General features: G+C 35.8%; 2 protein-coding genes across 2 annotated transcripts in view; both read left to right on the top strand.

Moving 5' to 3' along the window:
- Window positions 1–27,570, top strand: part of LOC131299803 (putative disease resistance protein RGA1) — a 62,364-nt gene that overhangs the window by 10,818 nt on the left and 23,976 nt on the right. The gene's annotated exons all lie outside the window — the stretch shown is intronic.
- Window positions 9,357–13,580, top strand: LOC131299775 (uncharacterized). The gene is made up of 2 exons (XM_058325355.1): window positions 9,357–10,462; window positions 12,465–13,580. Exons 1-2 carry the CDS (start codon window positions 9,361–9,363, stop codon window positions 13,517–13,519), a joined length of 2,157 nt encoding a protein of 718 aa, XP_058181338.1. The 5' UTR covers window positions 9,357–9,360; the 3' UTR covers window positions 13,520–13,580.

Below are 27,570 nucleotides of genomic sequence, written 5' to 3'. Positions count from 1 at the left end.
GCTTTACGCAAAAAGAAGGTATTGATTATTTCGATACTTATGCTCCGGTGGCAAGGATCTCTACAATTAGAGTACTAATTGCGTTGACTTCCATTTATAAACTTGAGATTCACCAAATGGATGTTAAGACTGCATTCCTAAATGGTGAGTTGGATGAAGAGATTTATATGGAGCAACCGGAGGGTTTCGTTGTGCAAGGTCAAGAACACAAAGTATGCAAACTTGTTAAGTCTCTTTACGGACTTAAACAAGCACTTAAACAGTGGCATGAAAAGTTTGATAAGGTGATTGTATCAAACGGGTTTAGGATACACCAGTCTGATAAATGTGTATATAGTAAATTTAGTGGTAATCGAGGTGTAATCATGTGTTTGTACGTGGATGATATGCTTATCTTTGGGACTGATCTAGAAAGCATTCAAAGTACAAAGGATATCCTTTCATCTAGTTTTAGTATGAAGGATATGGGTGTTGCTGTTGTAATTCTGAGAATCAGAATTAAGAGACAAAGAGGAAATTTAATCCTTAGTCAGTCTCATTACATTGAGAAAGTTCTAAAGAAGTTTAATCACTTTGATTGCACGTCGATTTCTATACCATTTGATCCACATGTTAAGTTGTATCCTAATATTGGTAGAGCAATTTCACAACTAGAATATTCTAGAGTGATAGGAAGCTTGATGTATGCCATGACTTGCACGAGACCAGATATTGCATACGCTGTGGGGAAACTAAGTAGGTACACACATAATCCGAGTGATGTCCATTGGCACGCAGTTAATCGGGTATTGAGGTATCTAAAGAAAACTATAGACTATGGGATAGTTTATCGTGGTTATCCTTCGGTTCTAGAAGGATATATTGATGCTAGTTGGATAGCCGAGAATGAAGATCATTTGTCAACAAGTGGATGGGTCTTCACACTTGGTGGAAGAGCAGTTTCTTGGGGATCTAAGAAACAAAGTCTCATTACAGACTCAACTATGGCAGCTGAGTTTGTAGCACTAGCAACAGGGAGCAAAGAGGCAGAGTGGCTAAGAAGTATGTTATGGGAGATACCCATATGGCCAAAACATATGCCACCTATATCTTTGCATTGTGATAGTCAGTCGACTCTATCACGGGCTTATAGCCAGGTGTATAATGGAAAGTCCAGGCATATAGGACTTCGACATAGCTATGAGAGGAACTTGATTACAGATGGGGTGATAACCATTGATTATGTAAAATCAAGTCAAAACTTGGCTGATCCTTTAACAAAAGGTCTTGCAAGGGATTGATGTGGAGAACATCACAAGGGATGGGACTCAAGCCCATTGGAATCTAATCACTCTTGGTGGAGACTCGACTCAACGCTTGAATAACTTCAAGTCTCGGGTTCAATGAGCAAAGTATACCATAAGTTGTGGTTGCAAGCATTTTCCGATTTTATCCATCCCATGGTAAAATGCTTGGTACCTGTAATGTAAACATGGAGGTTAAGCTACTTAGCTTTTAATAGGCTTCTAACGGTTTGTTAGGTTTCAAGTGTTGTAGTTACATGGGCACTTTCAAAGTCTACCTATATGAGTGTGAAGGTGGTGCTGCCTTCTATGGGTTCAAGGGCTAGAACTCTAGAGCGCTCATGAAATTCAGGATAAAGACACACGGCCAAACCACGTGTCGGCAAATTTGAATACCTGAGTCAGGCAAGATGCGTGCGTGAGACATGTCCGGTTAGTCATTTAAGGATCGCTAGTTCAAAGACAAGTCTACTATGCTTTCCGACTTACTTTGATGTGTTTTCACTAGGTGAATGGTTCAAGTCGTGAGACACTTTCATTGATGCACAAGTCTTTTCAAAGGAACCAAGAAAGCTTTTTCTTTATTTCGAAAATGGTGGAGGATTGTTGGAGATTTTTTAAAAATAAAATAAAAGATTGCGGGAGGTTATTTGTGAAAATGTGCGACACCTTTTCACATGGGGTATGACTTTATATGAATATGTATAACACCTATTAACTTAGGGTGTGATTATTAGAATGGGGTGTGATTGTTAGGAAGGGATGTGATACATGGGGGTGCTTCTAAGAGGCATGACACTTCCTAATTAATTATTTTCATGAAAGGGTGCCTACTAAAAGGCATGATCATTTCTCTTGATTATTTGTCTTCAAAAGACATATCATTTCTAATGTGTATTTACTAAAGACACATCCTTTCATGTAAGAGTGCCTATAAGTCTATAAATAGGCCAATGGTTAAGTCATTTGATACACCAAAAAAAAAATCCAGAAACTCTCCCTCTCTCTGACTCGTTGTTTTTTACGCTGTTATTTCATTATTCTGCAGAAATAGAATTAACAGTCCTTGGTTGAATTGATTCTCTTAGGCTCGGTATTCTGTCTGTCCTTCGTTTGTGCGGACGCAGGCAGAAGATCATTGATCGGGCTTCGTTTTATCCTCAGAACAGATTCGCTGTAACCCGGTGCACACCAATTGGTGGGGGCGAATACTGTTTTCGAAAAGCGACGTCGTAACGTGACTCGAAGCGGTTTCCATCAGATTGTTCAAGTTGCAGAAGGCTTTAGATTTTGAAGGTTCCAGTTTTTGCACCAACAGATGCTATTTGTACCAAAACAACTCAAAAGACACGCACATACTTGCAGTGTGTGCGCATAATGGGATTGTCACGGTTAGTGTTTCGGCTCCGAAGTGACTTAAGGACTGAGCGGGCGTGCCAAGACTTGTCGCGTCCAACATAAAGGACTGAGTAGCCCCTTTTCTTACTTCGAATCTGTGAGGGCGATAGTGTTGCAACCTAAGGGCTGGATTGCAGTGAAGGTCCGTGGTTTTGCCCTACGAGCGAGGACTTAATAATTTCCTAACCGTGTAGGAAAAGAAGTAACAACATAAGAATAACTTTATTATATCGTAATAATAAAGTTGGGGATACAACAGAGATAGGGATAACTTTGTTATGTCGTAATAACAAAATTGGGGTACAAGAGAGATAGAAATGAGGGAGAAATGAGATAGTTGCTTCGCTAGGAAGGCTTTGGTTTTAAGCGTTGAGCTTGATTGGTGTGGGAACCTTTTTTTCTTCTTGTCTTCTAGTATTTATAGGCCAAGAATCTTCAATTTTTCCTGCATGCAAGAGCCTTGTTGTCCTTCTCTCGTGGCGCCATGTGTTCGTGTAACCTCTACTTCATGGGATGATGGGTAGTTATCAAAGGTAGTGGGCCATTTTGACAAGTCAAATAGCCTTTAAAAAATAAATAACTACTTGCCCACCTCTTGATCATACGAAAAATGGAGATCATGGGCCTATTCTCCAACTTTCCAAGTGTCCACAGCTTGCCATGTGTCCAAACATCCCATGAGGTCAAATGGTTTCCCAACTTTTCTCGGTCATGGGCAGTTAATAGAAGTTAGTGGGCTTCTCCCACTTCCTTTTTTTTTTCTGGGCATCAGGGAATAATGGACCATTTGACTTGTCAAATGGCCATGTGGCAATCATCTACGTTTTCTTGTACCAGGCTTCTCATGATGCAAAACAAAACACGATAATGGGCCTTGCAAACCAATTAATATGTACAAGGCCTTGTTCCCATAATAAATTAATTGGGCCTCGTTTTCATATTTACAAAATATGATCCAGGAACCATAAACTCGATCTCTCGATCGAAATGGGTTGAAATTAATTGGGCCCAGTCAACATTACTTTGGCCCATTAATTTCAACTCAATATTACTTCATTTTGCAGCCCAATTTAATTAAATAATAATTAAATGGTCGTCCAACGCTTGCCCAGGATTGGATGCCAAAAACGGGTGTAAACAGTTAGATAAACGGAAACAGTCTACTGTCCATTGCAATCTCCAATGCTTGTGAGGAGAAATTTGGGACCCCTATCTGTATCTCCAGTCGTGATCCAGCTTTGTCTCACCTATTTGTTGCAAATGACCTCATTCTTTTCGGGAGAGCCAATGATGATTGTTGTCATGTGATGAAATCTGTCGTTGAAAAATTCGCAAAGAACCGGGGCAAAAAATCATTTTGAGAAATCGAAAGTGCTCTTTCCAAATAATGTGCCAGAAGGGAGGCAGGATCATTTGTGTAATATTTTAAGCATTCCGAAAACCAACCACCTGGGTAGTTATCTTGGCTGCCCTTTCCTTCATGATAGGCCTTCTAACCATTCCTTCCAAGCTATTATTGATAGAATCAATAGTAGGCTCTCTCTGGCCTGGGAAAGCAAATCGCTTCCCTTGGCGTCTGATTGACTCTGATTGAGGCAGTTAACACGGCCATCCCAGCTCATGTTATGCAAACCATGGTTCTCCCCAAGTCAATTTCCTCTGGGGCTCTACAGAGACCACTGCGGCCAAACCTAAATGCCGGGCGGGGGGGGGGGGGGGGGGTGGGGGTGGGTGGGGGGTTTGACCTTGTCAATCCTTGGCAAAACTTAACTGGTGATTTGTTAAGAAAAAGAGTCTCTCTGAGCATGAGTCTTGTATGAGGAAGTTGGTCGCAGGCTCGCAGCTGTCATGAACCATCTACCATTTAGAGAAGTATGCTCAAGGGGAGCAATACTCTTCCTTCTAAGGACCAAAATTCTTGCGAAAAGTGGTGGTAACATTTCCAATGTTTTCGGATGGCTAGGATGTTGGCCAATTCGGTGTTTCGTGGAGGGTCCTCTCTTCCTCCGTGAGTATGATTTCATGGTGTGCGAGTTGTGTGATGGCTAACAATAGGATTTTTCTCGGATCGCGATCAACCTCCCTCCGGAGATTCATCCAAAAAAAAAAAAAATTGTTGAAGGTCACCATCTGATGTGGAAGCACCCCACTTTCGGAGGCTTTACATCTCGTTCGGCTTTTGCAGCAATGTGTAATGGGGATGTGCATGCCCGTGTGTGATGGACAACTTGCACTCTTACGTTTTGAGAGATTGCCCGTGTGGGATATTCATGGTATCCCAAGGGACACGCAGGATTTTTTCGCATCCGAAACTCTTCATCAGGTCAAAGCAAACTTTCAATCTTCTTCTAAGTTCTCTCTAACCAACACTTGGGCGACCATATTTCCTTTTGCGTGCTGGTGCATTTGGCTTAACAGAAATCGCGGAGTCTTCGACAAAATTACTATCAATCGGGATAGCATTCGTAACCTTATCATCGCAGCTGCACATGAATGGGGAATCTATAGCATGCCAAATCAGCGGTTCAAGTCGAGCTTACTATTGGTTTTTCACGGGTTGGAAGCCTCCGAAACCAAATTAGTTCATGTTAACTACAGGCTGGTTCACGCGACCATAACACTGATGCAGCGGCTGGGGGTATTAACATGACCACCACGGCAAATGGGTGGCGGGTTTTTGTCGGAAAATAGGGGCAGCAACAAGTCTAGGAGCAGAATTATATATGGGGACTGCGACATGGTCTTCAGCTAGCTGCTCATTTAGGAATTCATAATTTGGAATTTGAATCAGACTCAAGAGTCATGATTTGCTTACGTTCGACTACATTTGCGGGTACTCATCATCTTAGCATCTTATCAAACGATTACAGGTACCTTTTTGAGGCTTTTTGATGTAATGGAAGTGAACCATAGCTTTCGTGAAGGAAACTGTTGTGCGGATCGCCTTACCAAATCTAAATGGACTATGAGGACTACGTGTCTTTGATTTTATGCCCAATTGTATTTCTTTTCACTCAAGGGCAGATGCCGAGATGGTGACCTACCCAATACTTATGTACTCTTCTATTTTAGTTAATTAGATGCATCATGCATCCCTTAAACCAAAAAAAAAAATGTTCACACCTTGTTTTTCGATAAGAAGAAGAAAATTCAATAACTTGAGTAAAAGATATGTCAAGCTAAAAAATGAGAATGAGCAAAATAGCATCATTGTCAAAGAGCTATATCCCAACTAGATTGGCTCATAGCACTCGACAAATCACGTGCTCCCCGAATCTCCGCACAAAGTTGGTAAGGTACCAACTGAAGAAAAGAAACAAAATAGCATCATTGTCCGAATCACGTGCTCCCTTAGAATAACGGGGCCTTAGTGGTATCCAAATGCATTAGGTCCTCCTCTAGTCCTCTGCCTAGGATATCTCAGAAATAATGTTCCAAAATACTGAGTTATTTCCAATTCTTAATTACAACTCCAAGACCTTGCAACTTCTTCAACAGCTTAATCCCGACCGGCCCGTCCATCCAGAACTCTCGGCCCGGCCCGTCCATCCAGAACTCTGCTTTCCCAAAAATGTTTCTCAAGTACCCCTTCAAAAGTTGGATGTAGTAATAATGGCATATCCACCAACTCCATGGTATCAATGAATTCATTAAGGTTCTCAACTAATGCAAATAAGTAGTAGGTGATATGATTCAGAAAGAGAAAAAGAGACGATTTCGCTACACTCGCATCCGTGCTCGTCCTTACACACTTTATGTGACCTACCGCTAAACACAAACAAGATATACCATTATCCACGTGAGTTATAAAGATTCCAGTAACAAGTTATTGTGAAGAATACCGCGACATAGGAAGATTAGTTTTTTTTTTTTCTTCTTTTAAATTCTGTCGTCGCATCCTCTAGGGGATTTGTGATTTTCACTTGTGCTTATTCCATTCGTTTGGCCTATCTGGGTCTCTACTGGTTATTCTTTAACTGACATTATCCCTGAATCGTGTTTTGTACATATTTTGAGTCTGCTTTGCATTACTCTATACAGTTACGCGCTTGCCTCTACACACTTTATGTGACCTACCACTAAACCAAAACAAGATATACAATTATCCATGTGAGAGGTATAAAGATTCTAGTAACAAGTTATTGCAAAGAATATGGCGACATAGGAAGATGAGTGTTTTTTTTTTTTTTTCTAATTTTGTTGTTGCGTCCTCTAGGGGATTTGTGGATTTCACTTGTGCTTATTCCATTGATTTGGCTGATCCGGGTCTGTACCACCTATTTTTTGCCTCACATTGTTCCCAAATCGTGCTTTATATTTTGAGTCTGCTTTGCAATACGTGCATCTAGATATAGGTGTTTGAGCCTTCTTTTTGAAACAGAGATGCCTTCACACAAAAGGGATTAATAAGAGAAAGTAAGAGATAGAGAATAGTTTCACTTCAATAATTGAGGTCTCTTTTCGACGGTAGAAAGATTTACATATCACATTATCGAAAGTTACTAAAGCTGAAGGTGCATAAGTTAGAGGATGATAATCAAAATTTAATCTTCAACAATGGAGCCCTTTTCTTTTTAACAGTAGGAATTTACCATGCTGTAATCAAAAGTTGAAAAAGACAATGTGAAAGAGAGACGGTTAAATATGGGAGGAAATGTATTAGCAATTTGCAACGATGGTAGGCTATATAGAAGCGTCATTTACTCGATGTTTCCTCAAAGTCTTTGTGAAGTGTCATTTCGATTCTCAATATAAAATTGTGTTGTGAAGTTCTAAAAATGCCTTTACGACGGAGTTAGCTACGAAGACCATTTGAAGACATACTTCAAACTTCAGTGAATAAATAATCCCCCCCTTGCAGAAGTGCCAAAATACCCACCGTCCGGAGGAATAATAATGTAGCTATTTCTATTAAGGGTTTGTGCCGATCAAAAAATTATTATTAAGGACTTATTTGTTAGTTGGACTATTTGGTTGCATCGACTATTTTCTTGAATTGGTTAATCATGAATTTTTTAATCTGATGTTTTGGTTTGAATGCACACACATCCAAACAAGAGCGATATTGCTTCAACTTATCCGCAGTCCGTACTTTGTGTAGTGTTGGTTGTGTGGCTATAGAGATTCTTCTCAACCAACACAGGAGAGGACACTCCATTATTGACTCTCTCTCTCTCTCTCTCCGATGAGAAAGAAATTTCAAAGAGGGCACTGATACATCAATAATTCTAGTGACATATCCAAACTCACATCTAAACACATACCTACACACACTCTCTCTCTCCAATGAGAAAGAAATTTCAAAGAGGGCACTGATACATCAATAATTCTAGTGACACATCTAAACTCACGCCTAAACACATACCTACACTCACATGAGTGGTGAGCCCCGTATATATTAGTATGTGTGGAACCCACCACTCCTGTGAGCGGTGGGTGTGAGTTTTGGTGTTGTACTAGCATTCATACATTATGCTTCTCTCTCTCTCATTGCTTTCGTTTGTCGGTGCAAGACCCCACAACCACTATTAAAAGTTGAACTTGGTAGTCCATATGGGAAAATCTTCGGCGGATGATTTTGTGACTCTCCTTTTTGTTTTTATTAGATAGAATTTACTAAAATACCTTTGCACTTTTATGGTGTTGGTTTCTTCTCACTTTTTAAATGCAAGGGCATTTTAGTAAATTTACCTTAAGAAAAACAAAAAGGGGAGTGACATTAACAAATAGAAAGAGTTGCAAAATCAGCTGTCAAATCTTATAAAACGCACATACAGTAAATGAACAAAGATCAAGTGGAGTCACGGATGAAAAATATTAAGCAGATCCATTTGTGGGCCGCACCCAGCCTCCAAACAGAGATTTACCGGCCGGTCTTAAAAATGTGTGTAAAATTTCCATTAAGGATTAATCATGATTTAATTTACGTCTAAGTCTAGTTACCTCTATGAAGTTACATTAATACCCTTACACATCAAAACAGAAACGAACGGCAACAACTTCATTCAAACGTCGCCCCACCTCATTCCACTTCGCGCGAACTTCACTCTCTCTGCTTGCTGGCGATTTCCTAGGGTTTGTTCACGATTTCCTGGTAAACACACACACACACTCTCTCTCTCTCTCTCTCTCTCTCTCTCTCTCTCTCTCTCTCTCTCGCTCTGTCTCTGTCTGTTTGTTTGTCTGTCTCTCTCTCTAGCTTATTGCATGACATCGATTTTTGTAGAAATCGATTTTTGAAAGCTAATACAAAAAAGCTTATTCTGATTCGCTTTCATTGTTCTATTTTGTTATCCACTTGTTGTTGCTGCTGCGATATAATCTCTGATCTGTATTCCAGGAGAGTTAATTGGGCCCCTATGTTGATGATCTACTAGTCTTTGATTCGATCTGGCTAATTTACGCCATTTAACTAGTGCCTCTGAAACTAATAGTCAAGAAAATTGAATTTCTATACAAAAATCGTTTATCCAAAACACTGTCAATTCTATCATCTTTACATTAGAAACTGTGAATTTTTCAATATTAAATTTGCAAACACTATTTTTTTATATTTTACGAACACTGTCAATTTATATTTTTAAACGCAGACACTGTCAATTTTATCATTTTCACATTTCCAAAAACACTATCATTTGACTGATATGCTTTTGTTTTCCACTTGTTTTTGAAGAACAATATGGAGGATCCTGCTGTATTGTTGTGCAGACGGGCCGATAAAAGTGTTGCTATCATTTTGTCACAGAATTTGGATTTTGAGTCATTGGTTAGCAAGTTGTCTCACAAATGGAAGGATTTGACTCAAGGTTGCTTTGAAATATCTTATACCCTAGATGGTCATCCAAACTGTGATGTTGACTGTGACGAGGATTTGATTGCTTTACGTACTTTAGCAAAGAAGTTTAGAATTGGTCGTATTGATGTTTTTGTTCATGACTTGACTGGATCTAATACTAGTTTGAATGCTGGAGAGTGTGGTGAAAGATCTAGTTCTAGTTTGAATGTAGGAGGGTTTGGTGAGTTGATATCTGAAATTGACAATGGTTCTGAGATGACATTGTCGTTATATGATCAAGAAAGGAATCAGTTGAAGTCAGATGCTTGGCGCATTGCGATTAAGGGAGTTGATCAGGTGTTTGTTGGTGGTGCTGTTGGTTTCCGCGACTCTTTAAGCAAGTATTCGTTATTTCATGGCTTTCAATACATTTATGTTAAGAATGATGCTGAGACTGTGAAAGCACGTTGTCGTACATTGCATTGCACATGGTTTGTGAAGGCCAAGGTAGAGAAGCCAAGTGGACTGTTTAGGATAAAAGAGTTGATGAATGAGCATTCTTGTGGGGCTGCATCGTTGTCGACTAGTAGTTCTCGTAGTAGTTCTGGTTTGATAGGCAGAATATTTTCAGAAGCTATTCGGTTGAGTCCGTTGAAACGTCCAGTGGATGTTAGGAAGGAGTTGAAGAAAGACTATGGGGTAGATGTGACTTATCGAAGAGCATGGATGGGTGTTGAGAAGGCTAGAAGTTTTGTGTATGGGGATTATACAAAATCATTTAAGGAATTAACATGGTTTGTGAAATCCTTCAAGGCTTCAAATCCTGATAGCGCATGCGATTTAGAGAGCGATGAGGCCCGGCGTTTCAAGAGATTGTTTGTTGGGTTTGCAGCTTGCAACCACGGGTTTAAATTCTGTCTACCTCTTCTGTTTCTTGATGGAACTTTTTTGAAGGGAACTCAAAAAGGATGTTTGCTTGCTGCTTGTGCTAAAGATGGCAACCGAGGTAACACTTCTATCTATCTTTTGTACATGTAGTAAATTTGTATTTTCTGCGTGTTTTTATTGTTCTGGTTGCTATAAGAGAGAGCTTTATTTGTATATGCTGCATATTTGTATCTTCTACCTATCTGCTATTTATTTATGATCTTGTATGAAGTAGTGAACTACATTATTCCTGCCTTATGAGTTGCAATAACACCTATGGCTTCCCAATAGTTTGAGACCTTGACCTGAAAGAGAAGTCCCACACATTTCAATTATTAAGCTCGGAATCAGTCCAACAGAAAACTAGTAGCAAATAATTAGTCCTTAGTTGAATACTAAGAATGCTTTGACATTCACAAGTTTGATCTAATAAAAAATGCAGTGCTCCCTGTTATTCAAAATCACATATATTTGCACGTTTTTCAATGGACCCATTCCACCTCATTGGAAAGCATGTGATACACGTTACTTCAAGGCATCAGTATCGTAATTAGGGATACTCACAGCATAATCTGATATTGTGATCTTTATAGATTTTCAACTACTATGTCTAAAGAAGTCACTTCATCCTGAAAAAAACTTTTGACAATGATACATCATACATCACATCAACATAATGATAATGTTAGAGTCATGGTAAACTTAGTGACCTAACTTGCCCACCTAGATTGGTGACCCCACTTCCAGAAAGTGAATTGGCGAATTTAGTGAAAATTTGAGTTAAATAGCTCTATTTATGTCAAATCCACTAACTCAGAATGAGTTTTACTTCAACAAATAGCTTTATTGCCTTATTCAAAGATTTCCTATATCCATGCACGAGAGGCGCAAAACGGATATTGCTTTGTTGATGGTAACTCCTGAATATTGGTCTTTCTTTGGTCTTATTTAAACACATATCTTTATTGCCTTATTTAAACACATATCTGACATTTCATTGGTCTTTATTTTTGGTTCTTGATGGTAACTGCTGAATATTGCTTTGTTGTATGGATGATTTTGGTTACCATACATTACTGAGTAAGAAGGTTTGTGTGAGTGGAAATTCTGAGTGGAAAGAAAGGGTGCCATCACGAAGAATGTAAACTCGATTCAGGACCAAAATTCAATAGGTTTTGGAACCAATTTAAAGAATAGGTCCCGGCGATGGGTTAGGCTGATATTGCTTGAAAACTGGCCTCTTGGCACCCTTCCATGTTACTGCCATGTGGAGAGTTTTAATTTTTAATAAAGGGCACTGTTAGAACGTTCTATTCGTGACATGTCATTGGAAAAATATCCCGTAAAGCTCAACATGTTGTTTAGCCCATATGTTGATGTGGAATAGCTTAACAAGTATGTTTTGATTTGAGTTTACTGCCTTTACTTACATAACCTACTCAGTTCAGGATACAGGGGATGTGAACAAACCTTAATCCTTACATAACCTACTCAGTTTAGGATACAGGGGATGCGAACAAACCATAATCCCTAACATGGTAACTTCAAATTTCATAATTTTGTTTCACAAAACTCTGAAGGACGAACCAAAAAGAAATAGAATAAATGCAGATTATTTACCGTTTCAATTCCAAAGTTGTCTGGTGTATTGTGGAGAACTGTTTCATTCTCCTCCACGGTAATTATAAGTGGCTATACCAAAGTCACAGTTAGTAACATGAAGATATCAGCAACTGAAAGCTAATTTCTTGTGGGAAGCAAAATGACGTATTGTAGGACTACATGACGAGAACAAGTCATCAAGACCAAACTGATTTTTTCAGATTCATTGTAACACTTTAAATTATGATCTTGTATGACGTAGTGAACTACATTAATCATTTCTCAACTTAAATTGATTTCAGAATAATTTTCTGGAATCTTTGAGATTGTCCTCGTTACCTTTTGTTTCTCCAGCACTTTTATATAAAATGCAGAAACTTAAAGTTAAGCAAAGCTTTGCCCAATTGTGTTGTCCATATTTTCATTGGTTTAATGCTTTATCTGCTATTTTTTTACTCCCCCTTTTGTATTAATTGTAGGTCTATATCCCATTTGTGTCGCTGTTGTCGATTCAGAAAATTCAGAAAATTGGCACTGGTTTATGTTGAAGTTGAGAGATTTTCTGGATTTTGATAAGGAAGTAGTGTTTATATCTGATCGCCATGAAGGGTTGTTACGAGCCGTAGCATCTGTTTTCCCGTCTTCACCCCATTCTTATTGTCTACTTCATCTTAAAGCCAATTTAAGAAAACATATGGGGGGGTTAGACACAAAAAAGAAGAAACATATTGTGGCCTTATTCCATAGGTGTGCTTGTGCAGCGAATGTACAAGAGTGTGACAAGCTTTTGAGTAAACTCAAGCAAGATGGTGGAGTAAAAATTACTGAATTTCTGTCAAGATTAGAAAATGAGCATTGGTGTCATCCTTATTTCCCAGGAAAAAGATATGGTGAGTTGACTTCCAATCTTGTTGAGTGCTTTAATAATTGGATAAAAAAGGAGCGTCGATTGCCAATAACTCAACTTGTTGATAAGATTAGATTGAAGTTAATGGACCAAATGTGTGATAGGAGGGAGTTGGCAACAAAGTGGAAAGCTGTTATTTGTCCAAAATGGGACAAGAAACTGGTTGAGTTGTTTGGTCTATCGAAGACATGGAATGTAGTTAGGTCAAATGGAGATTTATATGAAGTGCAGTCTGATCCGCCAGTTGGTGTTGACATTGCGCGTCGTAGTTGTTCTTGTGGAGATTGGCAGCTAAATATGTTCCCGTGCGTTCATGGTGTTTGTGCATTGAAGAAAAGTAAGAAGGACTTAAATGATTACATGGAACGTTGCTTCTTCTCTGAATCTTATCGTGAGGCGTATTCGAAATGCATCAATCCTATACCTAGGATTTGGCAGAATGTTGATCTTGATGCTGCTGATGATATTCTTCTTCCTCCATTGTGCAAGAGACCTCCCGGACGACCTCGGACAGAAAGGATACCATTAACAGGAGCAAAGACCAGAAAAGTTACTTGCAGCAGGTGCGGACAGGTTGGTACACATAATAGGGGAACTTGTAAAGAGCCTTTGGAGAGTTTATACTAGAGGTATAAAGTGCAGCAGGTGTGAGAAGATTGCTAGGCACAATAGGACAACTTGCACAAAGAAAAGTTATTTTTTCATTGTCTTGTTTGGACTTGGTTTTAGGAGTGATGATGCTGTCGACTATTTTTTAGAAGTGCTTAATAAATGTGTTTTTTCATTACTGTGGTTATGTACCACTGATGAATTGAGATTGTCTTGTTGGCATATTTCTGGAACAAAATTACACTCTTCAATTTTAAGATGTTGAAATGGCATGGCAAGATAGTGCAATTTTTGGGAATTGGCATTTCCATGATTATGATTAATGGGTTCCCGGAACTAGTCATTACTGTCATGAAACTTCTCAGAAATAGAGTGTTGCTTTAGAATTAAAGTGACTATTGTGTTGAATTGTGAAGTTCTAAAACACAGGATCCCATTGCCCTCTTGTAATAAACTGACTATGGTTTGTATATCGTAAAAAAACTTTAATATTTTGTCAACTTTAAATGATAGTGTTTGAGTAGTTTAAAATTGACAGTGTTCATGTTTGAGTAGTTTAAATTTTGTCAAATTCAAAAGCAGATTTGTCATCAACAGAACCACGCAGACCGAAATAGCTAACAATATTAATTTTATAATATTTTAAGTAATAAAAACTTTCTCAATTTTATATATTATTTTTATTTAAACACTGTCGATTTTGTCAATTGCTTTAAAATAGTGAACAATGTTATGCCAACACTGTCAATTTTGTCAACTTTTAAACACAAATAATATTTGCGTAGTGTAAAATTGACAGTGTTGTCATAATAAAAAATGACAGTAATTGAAAATGTAAAATCGATAGTGTTCACAGTTAATTAATTTTATTAATTTCGTTTCCAAATACTATCAATTGTGTCAACTTTTAAACACAAACAATTTTGCACAGTGTAAAATTCACAGTGTTGGAATAACAAAAAAATTACAGTGTTTGAAATGTAAAATTGACATTGTTTGGAGTTTATTTTATTATTAATTTCATTTCCAAACACTGTCAATTTATAATTCCAAGCACTGTCAATTTTGACTACTTTAAAATATCTAACAATGTCATGTGTAAAAATGACAGTGTTTGGAAATGAAAAATTGATTGTATTTAGAAATCGAATTAATAAAATTGACATTGAAAATTTACACCGTCAATTTTGTCAACTTTAAACATAAATAATATTTGCGTAGTGTTAAATTGACAATGGTGACATAACAAAAAATGACAGTGTATGCATAATTTAAAACTCACAGTGTTTGTGTAAGTTTAAAATTGACAGTGTTTGCATAGTTAGATAGTTTCGAGAAGCGATACAAATGCTATACTATATCATATGTCCTATATTATTTTAAGTAATAAAAAAACTTTTCTCAATTTTATATATTATTTTTAAACACTGTCGATTTTGTCAACCGCTTTAAAATAGCGAACAATGTTATGTCAACACTGTCAATTTTGTCAACTTTTAAACAAAAAATATTTGCGTAGTGTAAAATTGACAGTGTTGTCATAACAAAAAATGACAGTAATTGAAAATGTAAAATCGACAGTGTTCAGAGTTAATTTTATTAATTTTGTTTCCAAATAGCGAACAATGTTATGTCAACATTGTCAATTTTGTCAAATTTTAAACACAAATAATATTTGCGTAGTGTAAAATTGACAGTGTTGTCATAACAAAAAATGACAGTAATTGAAAATGTAAAATCAACAGTGTTCAGAGTTAATTTTATTAATTTTGTTTCCAAATACTGTCAATTTTGTCAACTTTCAAACACAAACAATGTTTGCATATTGTAAAATTCATAGTGTTGGAATAAAAAAAATACAGTGTTTCAAATGTAAAATTGACATTGTTTGGAGTTTATTTTATTATTAATTTTATTTCCAAACACTGTCAAATTTATAATTTCAAGCACTGTCAATTTTGTCAAATTTTAAAATAGCTAACAATGTTATGCGTAAAAATGACAGTCTTGGAATAACAAAAAATGAATTGACAGTGTTTAGAAATAGAATTAATAAAATTTTGTTTCCAAACACTATCAATTTTATAATTCCCAACACTGTCAATTTTGTCAAACTTTAAAATAGCTAACAATGTTATGCGTAAAAATGACAGTGTTGGCATAACAAAAAATGCATTGACCGTGTTTAGAAATAGAATTAATAAAATTTCATTTCAAACACTGTCAATTTTATAATTCCCAGCACTGTCAATTTTGGCAAACTTTAAAATAACTAACAATGTTATGCGTAAAAATGACAGTATTGGCATAATAAAAAATGAATTGACAGTGTTTAGAAATAGAATTAATAAAATTTCATTTTCAAACACTGTCAATTTTATAATTCTCAGCACTATCAATTTTGTCAAACTTTAAACACAATTAATATTTGCAGTGTTAAATTGACAATGATGGCATAACAAAAAATGACAGTGTATGTGTAGTTTAAAACTCACAGTGTTTGTGGTTTAAAATTGACAGTGTTGGCATAACAAAAAATGACAGTATTTCAAATGTAAAATTAACATTGTTTCGAGTAGAATTTATTTCAAATTCACAGTGTTGGCATAACAAAAAAATGACAGTGTTTCAAATGTAAAATTGACATTGTTTGGAATTGATTTTATTCTAATTTCATTTCCAAACACTGTCAATTTTATAATTCCAAGCACTGTCAATTTTGTCAAACTTTAAAATAGCTAACAATGTTATGCGTAAAAATGACAGTGTTGGCATAACAAAAAATGACAGTGTTTCAAATGTAAAATTAACATTTTTTAGAGTTGATTTTTTTAATTTCATTTCCAAACACTGTCAATTTTATAATTCTAAGCACTGTCAATTTTGCCAAACTTTAAAATAGCTAACAATGTTATGCGTAAAAATGACAGTGTTGGTATTAAAAAAATGACAGTGTCTGAAAAGTAAAATGAACATTGTTTCGAGTAGATTTTATTTCAAATTCACAGTGTTGGCATACCAAATAAAATGACAGTGTTTCAAATGTTAAATTGACATTGTTTGAAGTTGATTTATTAATTTCATTTCCAAACACTGTCAATTTTATAATTTCAAGCACTGTCAATTTTGTCAAACTTTAAAATAGCTAACAATGTTATGCATAAAAATGATAGTGTTGGCATAACAAAAAATGAATTGACAGTGTTTAGAAATAGAATTAACAAAATTTCATTTCCAAACACTGTCAATTTTATAATTCCCAGCACTGTCAATTTTGTAAAACTTTAAAATAGCTAATAATGTTATGCGTAAAAATGACAGTAATTTCATTTCCAGACACTGTCAATTTATAATTCCAAACACTGTCAATTTTGACTACTTTAAAATAGCTAACAATGTTATCTGTAAAAATGACAGTGCTGGCATAACAAAAAATGACAGTGTTCCAAATGTAAAATTGACATTGTTTGGAGTTGATTTTATTAATTTCATTTCCAAACACCGTCAATTTTATAATTCCCAGTACTGTCAATTTTGTCAACTTTAAAATAACTAACAATGTTATGCGTAAAAATGACAGTATTGGCATAACAAAAAATGAATTGACAGTGTTTAGAAATAGAATTAATAAAATTTCATTTCCAAACACTGTCAATTTTATAATTCCCAGCACTGTCAAATTTGTCAAACTTTAAAATAGCTAACAATGTTATGCATAAAAATGACAGTGTTGGTATAACAAAAAATGCATTGACAGTGTTTAGAAATAGAATTAATAAAATTTCATTTCCAAACACTGTCAATTTTGTCAAACTTTAAAATAGCTAACAATGTTATGCGTAAAAATGACAGTGCTGGCATAACAAAAAATAAATTGACAATGTTTTAAATGTAAAATTCGCATTGTTTTGAGTTGATTTTTTTAATTTCATTTCCAAGCACTGTCAATTTTATAATTTCAAGCACTGTCAATTTGTCAAACTTTAAAATAGCTAACAATGTGTGCGTAAAAATGACAGTGTCGGCATAACAGAAAATGAATTGACAGTGTTTAGAAATATTATTAATAAAATTTACATTGTAGTAAATTCTACACCGTCAATTTTGTCAATTTTTAAACACAATTAATATTTGCAGTGCGAAATTGACAATGATGGCATAACAAAAAATGACAGTGTATGCGTAGTTAACTCACAGTGTTTGTGTGGTTTAAAATTGACACTGTTGGCATAACAAAAATTTGGTAGTGTATGCGTAGTTTCGAGAAACGATACAAATACTATTCTAAATCATATATCCTACATAACAATATGAAAAAATTTTGTAAATTTTATCATATGTCCTACATAACAATAGTTTTAAACACAGAAACTGTCAATTTTATCATTTTTACCTTTCCAAAAGCACTATAAATTTTTTATATTTTCAAGAACTGTCAATTTTGTCAATTGCTTTAAAATAGCTAACAATGTTATGCCAACAATGTCAATTTTGTCAACTTTTAAACACAATGTTTGCATTATGTAAAATTGATAGTGTTGAAATAACAAAAAACAAAAAACTCTGTGCGTAGTTTAAAGTTGACAGTGTTTGGATAGTGTCAAATTGACAGTGTTGACATAACAGATTTCAGTCTAGTAGTGAACTACACCCCATTCAATCTCAAAATCCATACCCCTGAAAGCATGCCTCCAACCACTCTAATCCTTAACAGTCCACCAAACCAGCAGAGAAAAAGAACAATAAAAAAATAAGTGCTTGTGGTCTTCCACACCACCATGACAGAACGGAACCTATCTTTAGCGGATATTCTCCCTAGAAGAGCTACCCACAAAATAGAAGACAACATGGGCACATGCTTGTTAAACCAGACCACAGGAAACCACACCACTTCAGAGTGATCGGTTCTAATTGCCAACCAAGCTGACATAGCACTATATTGACCATTAGGATTCAGATTCCAAAAACATGGTCCTCTGTCCATCATGGGGATAATAAGATTTTCCTCAAGGTCCAGGAAGAGTCAGCTGGGAGAACACAAGAATGGTAACTAAAATAGAAATTTCCAAGGCAAGAGAACACAAGAATGAAAATTTTCACAAAGCAAAATTTCCAACGCAACAAATCAACCAGAAAGCAAGAGAACACAAGAATGGTAACTAAAATGTAGGGCTTTCCCAAATAGTTAAAGCTGCCAACAAGAGAAGTAAATCCATGATGTCAAACTGGTTACAATACAAAATTACAAAACAGTTAGAGCTGTCACTTCCACAAAACAAGATGTGTTCTGTCAATTCCATTAGTTTTAACAGATCAACCAGCAACTTAACAAAATCCTTCCAACACAGTAGACAGAATTTTGATATTCAACAAACACCTTCAGTTTCTTGAAAGAGAAATACAAACTGCACAACTTGTTTTCTGTAAATTCAACCTTCAGACAGGCATTAACAAGCATAAAGAGCAAAAGAAGATGCTTGTTTCAACTTAGAAGTGCTCGACTTGCTTTGATCACTCAAAAAAGCAAGTATCATCTCGGCTCTTGTTTTCCTACACTCCTCAATACTTATTACCTTGCTCCGTTCTTGGTTCATCGAATAATGCTTCATCAAGAAGATAACGACGACCCCACAATCAACACTGTAACAAAAAAATTGTGCCATGAGATCTTATTGTTGGAGAGAGAGAGAGAGAGAGAGAGAGAGAGAGAGAGAGAGTCACGATGATTGCGAATGAGTAGATCAAGGAAACTGATAAATGATTACGAATGATCATTTGTACCATTACAGCTATAATGAAAATTAAATTTGAGGGAGAAACTGAGCAACATTCCATATGACTTACTAGCAAATAGGAGTAATAGAAAGAAAAAAAGATGTTCTCTATAGGATATCATTGTCCGAGCAGCTGACCAATTGAGATAAACAAAACATTAAACACAAAAGGGCATATTTTGGTTCATTGATGTTCCTTATGCAAGTCAAGCAGGGTAACCCAACTTCTTTCCCAAGCACAAGCTCTCAGCTTAATCCCCTCCCATAAAAATCTCAGCTAAGTGAAACCCCAACCCAAGCTCAGAAAGTCATAAAGGGCTTTAAAACAAGCATGTAGAAGTCGTAGGATAAACAGGGATCGAAAAGTTCACCCTTGGAAAAGGGAAGGCAGTTTCCCTTAATTACTATGTTTGAGCAGGAAGGAAATTATGAAGGAAGGGAGGTGACGAAAACTCATCACAAGAACGAAACATGGTTGATCCTTCTGTTGTCCATCACTTTATACCTTATCCCACCCTCATGGTCTTACCACGATGCAAGGACAAAAGAAACATCTTAAGAGTTGAGTAGGTAGGAAAAAGAAAGAGGCCTCCTGCTTTGGTTAGAAAGAATAACTGGTATTATTCTGCAGATTGCAGATTGCGGGTGGGGGGGGGTGGAGATTACGAAGCAATTATTGCATTAATAGCTCTGCAGGTTTTCTATTCCATACCTCCAGCGTATTTCATCTTCAGGAACTTTAGGAGTCTAAGTTAGAAAGTGATGCTATTGCAGAAAAGTAAATTTCATTCCCAAGTGTTCTATATTAACTTCATACAAGGGTCTAAAAAAAACTGAACAAATTTTAAAGACTAAGCCAGAGGCCATAGAAGATAAACACGTTAGTAGTAGTAGAATTGAAATAGCTCATGTCAGGTTCCAATTGCATTCTACATTAAAATTGTAACATCACAACTCAGAACTGGTCGAACAGAAATATATACATTTATGTATATACGTGCATATAGTGTAACTAGTCCTTACCATATCAAGAGGAGACATGTCTTCCAAGCTGCAAACAGCATGTACTCCAAGCTCCAGTAACAGAGGGAATGCTCCGAGACACTGGAAACTCTCAGTACATCCCGCATCTAAGTAGATAGTTGCGCCTTCAATGTGCTCTGATATCTGAACAAGATAAAGAAAAGTTTTCAAATAGCCCCAAAAAAAAAGTGAAACTTCAGAAAGCATAAACGTAAATAAGAGAAGAACGCCAATCCCTCAACCACCACAGATTGATTCACGTATACATTGACAATTGGAAAAGAGCCCAAGCGTCTACGGAACGACAGTAGTTATATTTTCCTACAAAGTTACCTGCTGGTGCTGCCCAATAGAAGAGAATTGATATAGCCATAGCATGCAACCTTTCTTGTATTGTTTTTGTTTGAAATACCACTACTGCTTCCCACATCAAAAAAAAAACTATTTATATCAACACAATGGGCAGGGACAGACATTTATCCTAAGGGCTGCCTTGGAACCTCCTTGATTTTGGAAGAACTGAAGAACTAATTGTACGTTGTGCGGGGTAAGCCTCTAGACAACTCACATAGACCCACATCAACAGATACGATTATGGTGATTGCGAATGAGAAGTAATAAGCACCGTGAAGTCACAAGAAAGAGAGAGAAAGACAATAATCACACATGAGACGAGAATATACGGTTAAGTGTTAACTACCATCCATAGGCAGTCAAAATGGCAGAAGGTTTTACTATCAGTGGAGAATCAATGCTCCAAAGAACAATAACGCAGTTTTCTAAGGAGAACAAAACCCTACTTTCCTCTCCTTCCAAGTCTAATTTCACCAATTAGGGGTTCCCAATGTAAATGTTCTTGTATTTGCATCATACGACTCTACAATTTTAACAACCACCTCATCGAACTTTCTACAATGTTCACTCTTCACCTTCTCCTCAATAAATGCATTGATCAAATGCCAAAAAGGTGTTTTTTTCAGCGAATCCTTGAGCGCAGGAGTGATAGGAAACCCTTTCATTAATCTAATCATCACTTGCATGTTACATCTATTAAAAGCGATGTGTTGTGACTCTTCAGTCGCTTGTGTCTCTTGAGTCTCAACCACAATTCTTGGTCTCTTTCTAAGAGGTTGTGACCGAGGAGCAGCTTGTTCTATGTTGATTCCTTGATTTTTTGGCGATCTAACCCGAAGGTCATATTGAGATTGAGCATGTCTTTCATGTGAAGCCTTTGGGACAGAAGATGAAGTAACTTCAATTGGTTTTCTTCCCGCCAATTTTTTCGTCTTTAACTTCTTTGGCGGATTTGAGATTGTGTCAGCTTCTATAATTCTTTTAGATACTTCCTCATCACTTGTTTGTTCTTCTGTATCTTCTTCATCACTTATGGAATCTAACAGCTTCGCTTTCCCTTTTCCTCGAACTACTGCATACAAAAACAACAAGAAAATGCTTGTAACATATGTTTCCAAATGTAAAATTTTCAGTGCATGAGAATGTAAAATTGCTGTAACATTGTCAATTCAAATGAGAAAATCTAAAACTGTCAATTTACAGTGTTTTCAAAATAGAAATGTAAACTTTTGACATTACTCTAACACTGTCAATTTCCTGCAGTCTAGAACATAGACAACAAGTGGGAAGAACTACAAAACCTAATGTATGCTTTTAAACATGAAATGTGGTTTAAAGGGTTACAAGGCACAAAATACTGCCACACAACTTTAAAACAATTGAAAGAGAATATTTCAGTCCCTTAAGAATGCATTGGCAGTTGCCAAGAAATGCAGATACCCATATTGCAACAATACCAATATATGTTAAACCTAGGTAGAGTTTGACTTGAACTAACTTGCATGTCCACACAACCCATCTCGTAATAGAGAAATTTTTTAACCATCCTGACCATACGGATCAAACTTCGGCAACATATTATCAAGAATCCTTTGCAATTTTTTCGTCGTACTGAAAATCCCAGGACCGTTACATCTCTGACTTTATATGTTAGAGAACATATTTTCCTAAATATCCTTGGCAAACAACAAGTGGGAGGAACTATAAAACCTAATTTATGCTTTTAAACATGAAATGTGATCCAAAGGGTTACAATGCACAAAAATACTGCCACTTTGAAAGAGAATTTTTTAGTCCTTAGAAACTGATGGTTTTAAGTTTGAGTTGTATTGTAGAAAGTCCCATAGATTGCTATGTGGCAATGCGAGCAATACTAGCCAAAGAAATATGGAATCGCACCGGGTAGTGATTTCATGAGTAGCTGTCTGCTAAATGCTTAACCGATTTTACTAGGGTTGATGAGAATTAGAGTTGGTGTAAATTCCTGTGACAATGGGGGAAAAAAAACTCATTCATTTCAACATCTCCTCAGTCCTCACTATTGAGAGGAGGATGTGTAAATATAGGATTCTGTTTGTAGCATTGTTCTTCCATTATTGCAGCTTACCTTCTGTTACCATCCTCCATCCATTTTTTGTTAGGCAACGTCTTCTTTTTCGGAAAAATACTAAACCTAATAAATCTGAATCAATCAATTTCATTCTAAGAACCGAATAAATCTCTAGCAAAATCAATGCAAAACCACGGTTCGTACAGTAATACACACAAAATTAAAAAACACATACCTTTTCTCCCCATTACAAGACGATGAAGACGTATTTGGAGTCGGAGGAGAAGTCGAAGGGAGGAGTCTGAGGAGAAGTCGGAGGAAGCGAAGACGATGACGGAGGGAGGAGTCGGACGGTGACACGCGAAAGAGCCGCCGGCCTCAACGACGTCGGAATCGTAAAACACGCAGCAGAGGTGGGTGCGGGAGGCGAAGAGGGGAGAGCTTATTTGAAAAGGCGTATTTCTTTTTTTGATAAGAAAAGGGGGTATTTCGGGTAGGGAAATTAAGGGCCATCCTTACTGGTTCTTTTAGGATTTGGGCTGGACTGCGAGGGAAGTAGGCCAAAAAAGGTAGACCGGCCCGTAATTTTCAGGCCTCCAAACAGAGGTAGAAAACTACGATCTAGAAAAATACAAAGGTGACCTAGTAGAGTGCGTTCCAGCGGACTCTACAAATTCAAAATCTTATCATTCTTTATCAGAATCAATTTAAGAACAAATATGATCAAAAAATAAAAATTAAGAACAAATTGACCCCCTTTCTTTTCCATATTACGTTGTTGTCCTTCATTTATTACAGTATTCTTCAAATTTCAACCACATCTCGCCTGAGTTTAATTAATAAAAGTTCACTCTGTCCTAAGTCCTGACCGACCAGATTATATTCAACTACAAAAGACTGAATTGAATTGAATTGAATACATTCACCTACTCCCTTGACAAGACTGAATTGAATTGAACACATTCACCTACTCTATTCACCTACTCCCTTGACAAGACTGAATTAAATTGAATACATTCACCTACTTCCCTGCTCACAAATCAATTCACTTAATTGAAGTCATTCATACCACTTGCTCTGCCTTATCAAGGAGTAGTATGTACGTTTTGCTTCAGAAGAATATTCTCTTCGTCCCAAATTAAATGTCAATTTTTTATATCCGTATCAATTTTTATTTTTTATATTTTTCAATATAAATCTCAAAAAATATACAATATAGATCTTGTTTGATAGTTCTGGTTTAATTCTATTATACAAAGTTTTTAAAATTATGAAAAACATTATAAATTGAAAGACATAAATGATGAAAAATCACACGAATTTCAAAAATTGTTTTCATCAGAAAGTATCAAAACTAACATAATACGTAAAGTATTTATATATAAAAAAAGAAAAAAAATGTACTCTCTCCATCCCTTTTTAAGTGTCCTGCTATGTAACTCCAACTTATTAAAAAAACATCATCGTTATATCTTTCGCATCAACTTTTTCCTCCACTTTCCCTACTTACCCATCATCATTACACTTTTACTCACTAACTTTTCAAAATAAAATCTACTTTTAGGGACAAAATAGACAATACACTAACTTTTACCTCCCTAATTTTACAAAATGGACACTTATTAAGGGACAGCCCAAAATGAAATACTGAACACAAAAAAGAGGACGGAGAGAGTATTAGGAGGGTTATATCATTCATTGGCCACATTAAAAATTTCTCAGATATAGTGCATCATTATACTTAATAGCCCTAATATTAGCGAAATAAGAAAGAAATATCAAGTTAACTTAGTAGCGTGATTTCTGTTTAAGATTCTTTAATCGAGTATATAGATAATTTATTTTCATAAATCGACTTAATTCTCGTTCCCGAAACTTTTAGAATTATCAAATATGACATAAACATTAATATACTTAAACGAGTTTTTAAAATATTTTCAGAGATTTAAAAATGGGGGAAAAAAAAGGAAATATAGATGAGAAAAACAAAACACAAACGGAAGCGCGTGTGTTCCGAGGAGCGGCGTTACGGTCATCGCTCCCAAGGACCCAGCATCTGTTCAAATCAGACGGCTTTTATCAAAGGAAACTTGACGCCGTTTACTTCCTTCTCAATCGTATCGGTGTCTCCCTCGTTCAGACGTAGTAAGATTATTGGAAGCGAATTTGTTTGCCAAGATCTACTCCGTTTCTGTGGATTCAATCAACTAGACGCCGTTTACTTCCTTCTCTTTTTGTTTTTATTTTATTTTTCGGTATCGGAAAGGAGCTAGTCTTATCTACTACTAGTATTGGGTAATGGTTATACACTTTGCTTAGTGGCCTAAAATCCACTGATTTTTGATACACTTAATAATTTCAAGATAATAATATTTGGAAGAGGTAGTTAATGATATCCGATCGAGCTGATTTTTAATTCACTTGTTCTACTCGACGAATTCTACGAAATGAATATTTTCGATCATCGGAACAAGACTGGAGCGGCAGCGCTTTACCCCGCACAGCATACTGCGCAGCATAGCCCTCAGTCCAACATCCCAAGTCCTATTTCACGTGCCGTAAATTTGGAAGAGGTTTGGTTTGAATATAGCTTGTAGGCTTGTAGCTGGATGGACACGTGATTGCAGTGTTAGGTGAGAGATCATTTTTAAAGGTTTTCCACATATAGCCAAAACAGTAACAAAAACATTATTGTAGATATTTCGTTCAATTTCGGCAATTACAAAGAATTCTGTATTATAAAAATGTAGATGCATACAATCTTGTGTATTTAAAATTTTTCCAAAACATAAAACATTAAATTTTGCGTTGGATTTTTATTGATGAATGTAATCATAAGTGGACGCTTATTAAAATATTCATAAATAAATTAAGCGAGCAAGTGATAGAATTAAAAGAAATATTGGATCGATGAAGTTATATGAGCGTAAACAATTTTTCAATGTTTTTTTTTTAAAAAATTCTACTATTGTTCTAAATAAATTTTGAGGAGCTCGCTCGAATTTATCTACTGTCATTCGTTAATGCGTGGCTATGGATTTAGCCTAGCTAATAGAGGAGACTCCATTATTCACTCTCTCTCTCCGTTGAGAGGAGGGCCTCCGTTATTGTCTCTCTCTCTCTCCATTGCTTTCTTCATTAAAGGGAAATTTATAAAAATGGTCCCTCTAGTTTGCATGAGTTCTCATTTTCGTCCCTCTACTATTAATTGTATCAATTTTAACCCTATAGTTTTCATTCCATCTCAATTTCGTCCTTCTCCCTAACGCCATCCATGAAACAAACGGAATTGAAGGGCAAAATTGTCATTTTCTCTCACAGAGGGACCAAATTGAAATTTTATGCAAACCAGAGGGATTATTTTTAAAATTTTACATTTTACTTTCATTTTTTGCAAATAAAATAAAAAAGACCATAAGTAATGTATTTGACAACTGAATTATTTTTTATTGGGTAATCAAACTATATTGGAAAATTTATATTTCATTACACATTACAAAAATATTAGAAAATGTACAAATCAATCCCTTAGCTAATGTCTTTGTATCATGTTCTTATAATCTTCTTATTTTTTCACCCAATAAAAAAAATGTTTAAAATCCGTGTTTATTTGTTATATGAGTGATCTTATGAGTAAGTCCCAAAATAAATACACTTATACCCATATTTTAATGTATTTGATCTCTTAATATTTAATAGTGTTTCATTGCTTAATTAAACACAATTACAAGATTTCTAAATACTATTGAACAACTTTTTCTTTTTAATCATGTGACAAAAAAAATAACGATAGTGAAAATTCAATTGAAAAAAAAATACAAGACCAAGACAATTAACATAAGGGTCGTTTTTCGAATTTTCTCATATTTTTTGTGATGTATATAATAAAAACTTTACAAAATTTCAACGTATATTTTATTATTCAATATAAAGTGAGATGAGAAATATATTATATATGATGTATTTTAAATTTATTTACAAAAACAAAAGTAAAAAACAAAATTATAGAAATAGTCCCTCTAGTTTGCATAAAATCTCAATTTAGTCCCTCTGTGAGGAGAAATGACAATTTTGTCCTCCAATTCCGTTTGTTTCATTAACGCCGTAAGCGAGAGGGACGAAATTGAGACAGAATGCAAATTATAGGACTAAAAGTAACACAATTGATACTAGAGGGACGAAAATGAAAATTCATGCAAACTAGAGGGACCATTTATAAAAATTTCCCTTCATTAAATTATTCAATGCAAGACCCCACAACCACCAATCTCCCATGGACGGATGGACCTGCGTATTCTCCTTTTCCTACCCTGTGCATGTGGAGTCTTGCTTGCTAGTGGTCTCTTTCTCTTTCTTTTTCTCTTTTATTGGTATTTTCTAGGAAAAAAAGATGAATCAATTTCCTTTCTCGAAAGTTGTTTGCCCAATCACAAAGTCTAGGTATACCACATGAAATGCGGTGACGTTTCATTGCACATTTATTGGGGCCTATTTCAGGTTTCATAAAAATACAAAAAAATATTTATAAATTTCAAAATAATATTTCATGGGATCTTGTAAAAAATCAACTTCAACAGATATTGATACGTATGTTTTTTGAATTTGTAGGAGTGAAACTACTTAGTTTCGCAGTTTTTGCTTCTATAAATTCAAACAGTATGTCTATCGATATCTGTTGGAGCAAATTTTTTACAAGGCTTCATAAAAATTATTTTAAAATTTATGAAAATTTTTCTATATTTTTGTGGGGTCTGGAGTGGATCCCAATAGACGTGCGGTGGACGGTCACCGCACCACATAGGCAGTGAAATTACCAAACTATTCTTTATTTTGTTAGTACTCATCCACTTTCTCACATATAGAAGGGT

The sequence above is a fragment of the Rhododendron vialii genome, chromosome 1a (genome assembly GCF_030253575.1).
Source record: "Rhododendron vialii isolate Sample 1 chromosome 1a, ASM3025357v1".
Lineage (NCBI taxonomy): Eukaryota > Viridiplantae > Streptophyta > Magnoliopsida > Ericales > Ericaceae > Rhododendron > Rhododendron vialii.
The sequence above is the reverse complement of the archived record's forward strand: the minus strand, read 5'-3'. Positions and strand labels throughout refer to the sequence as shown.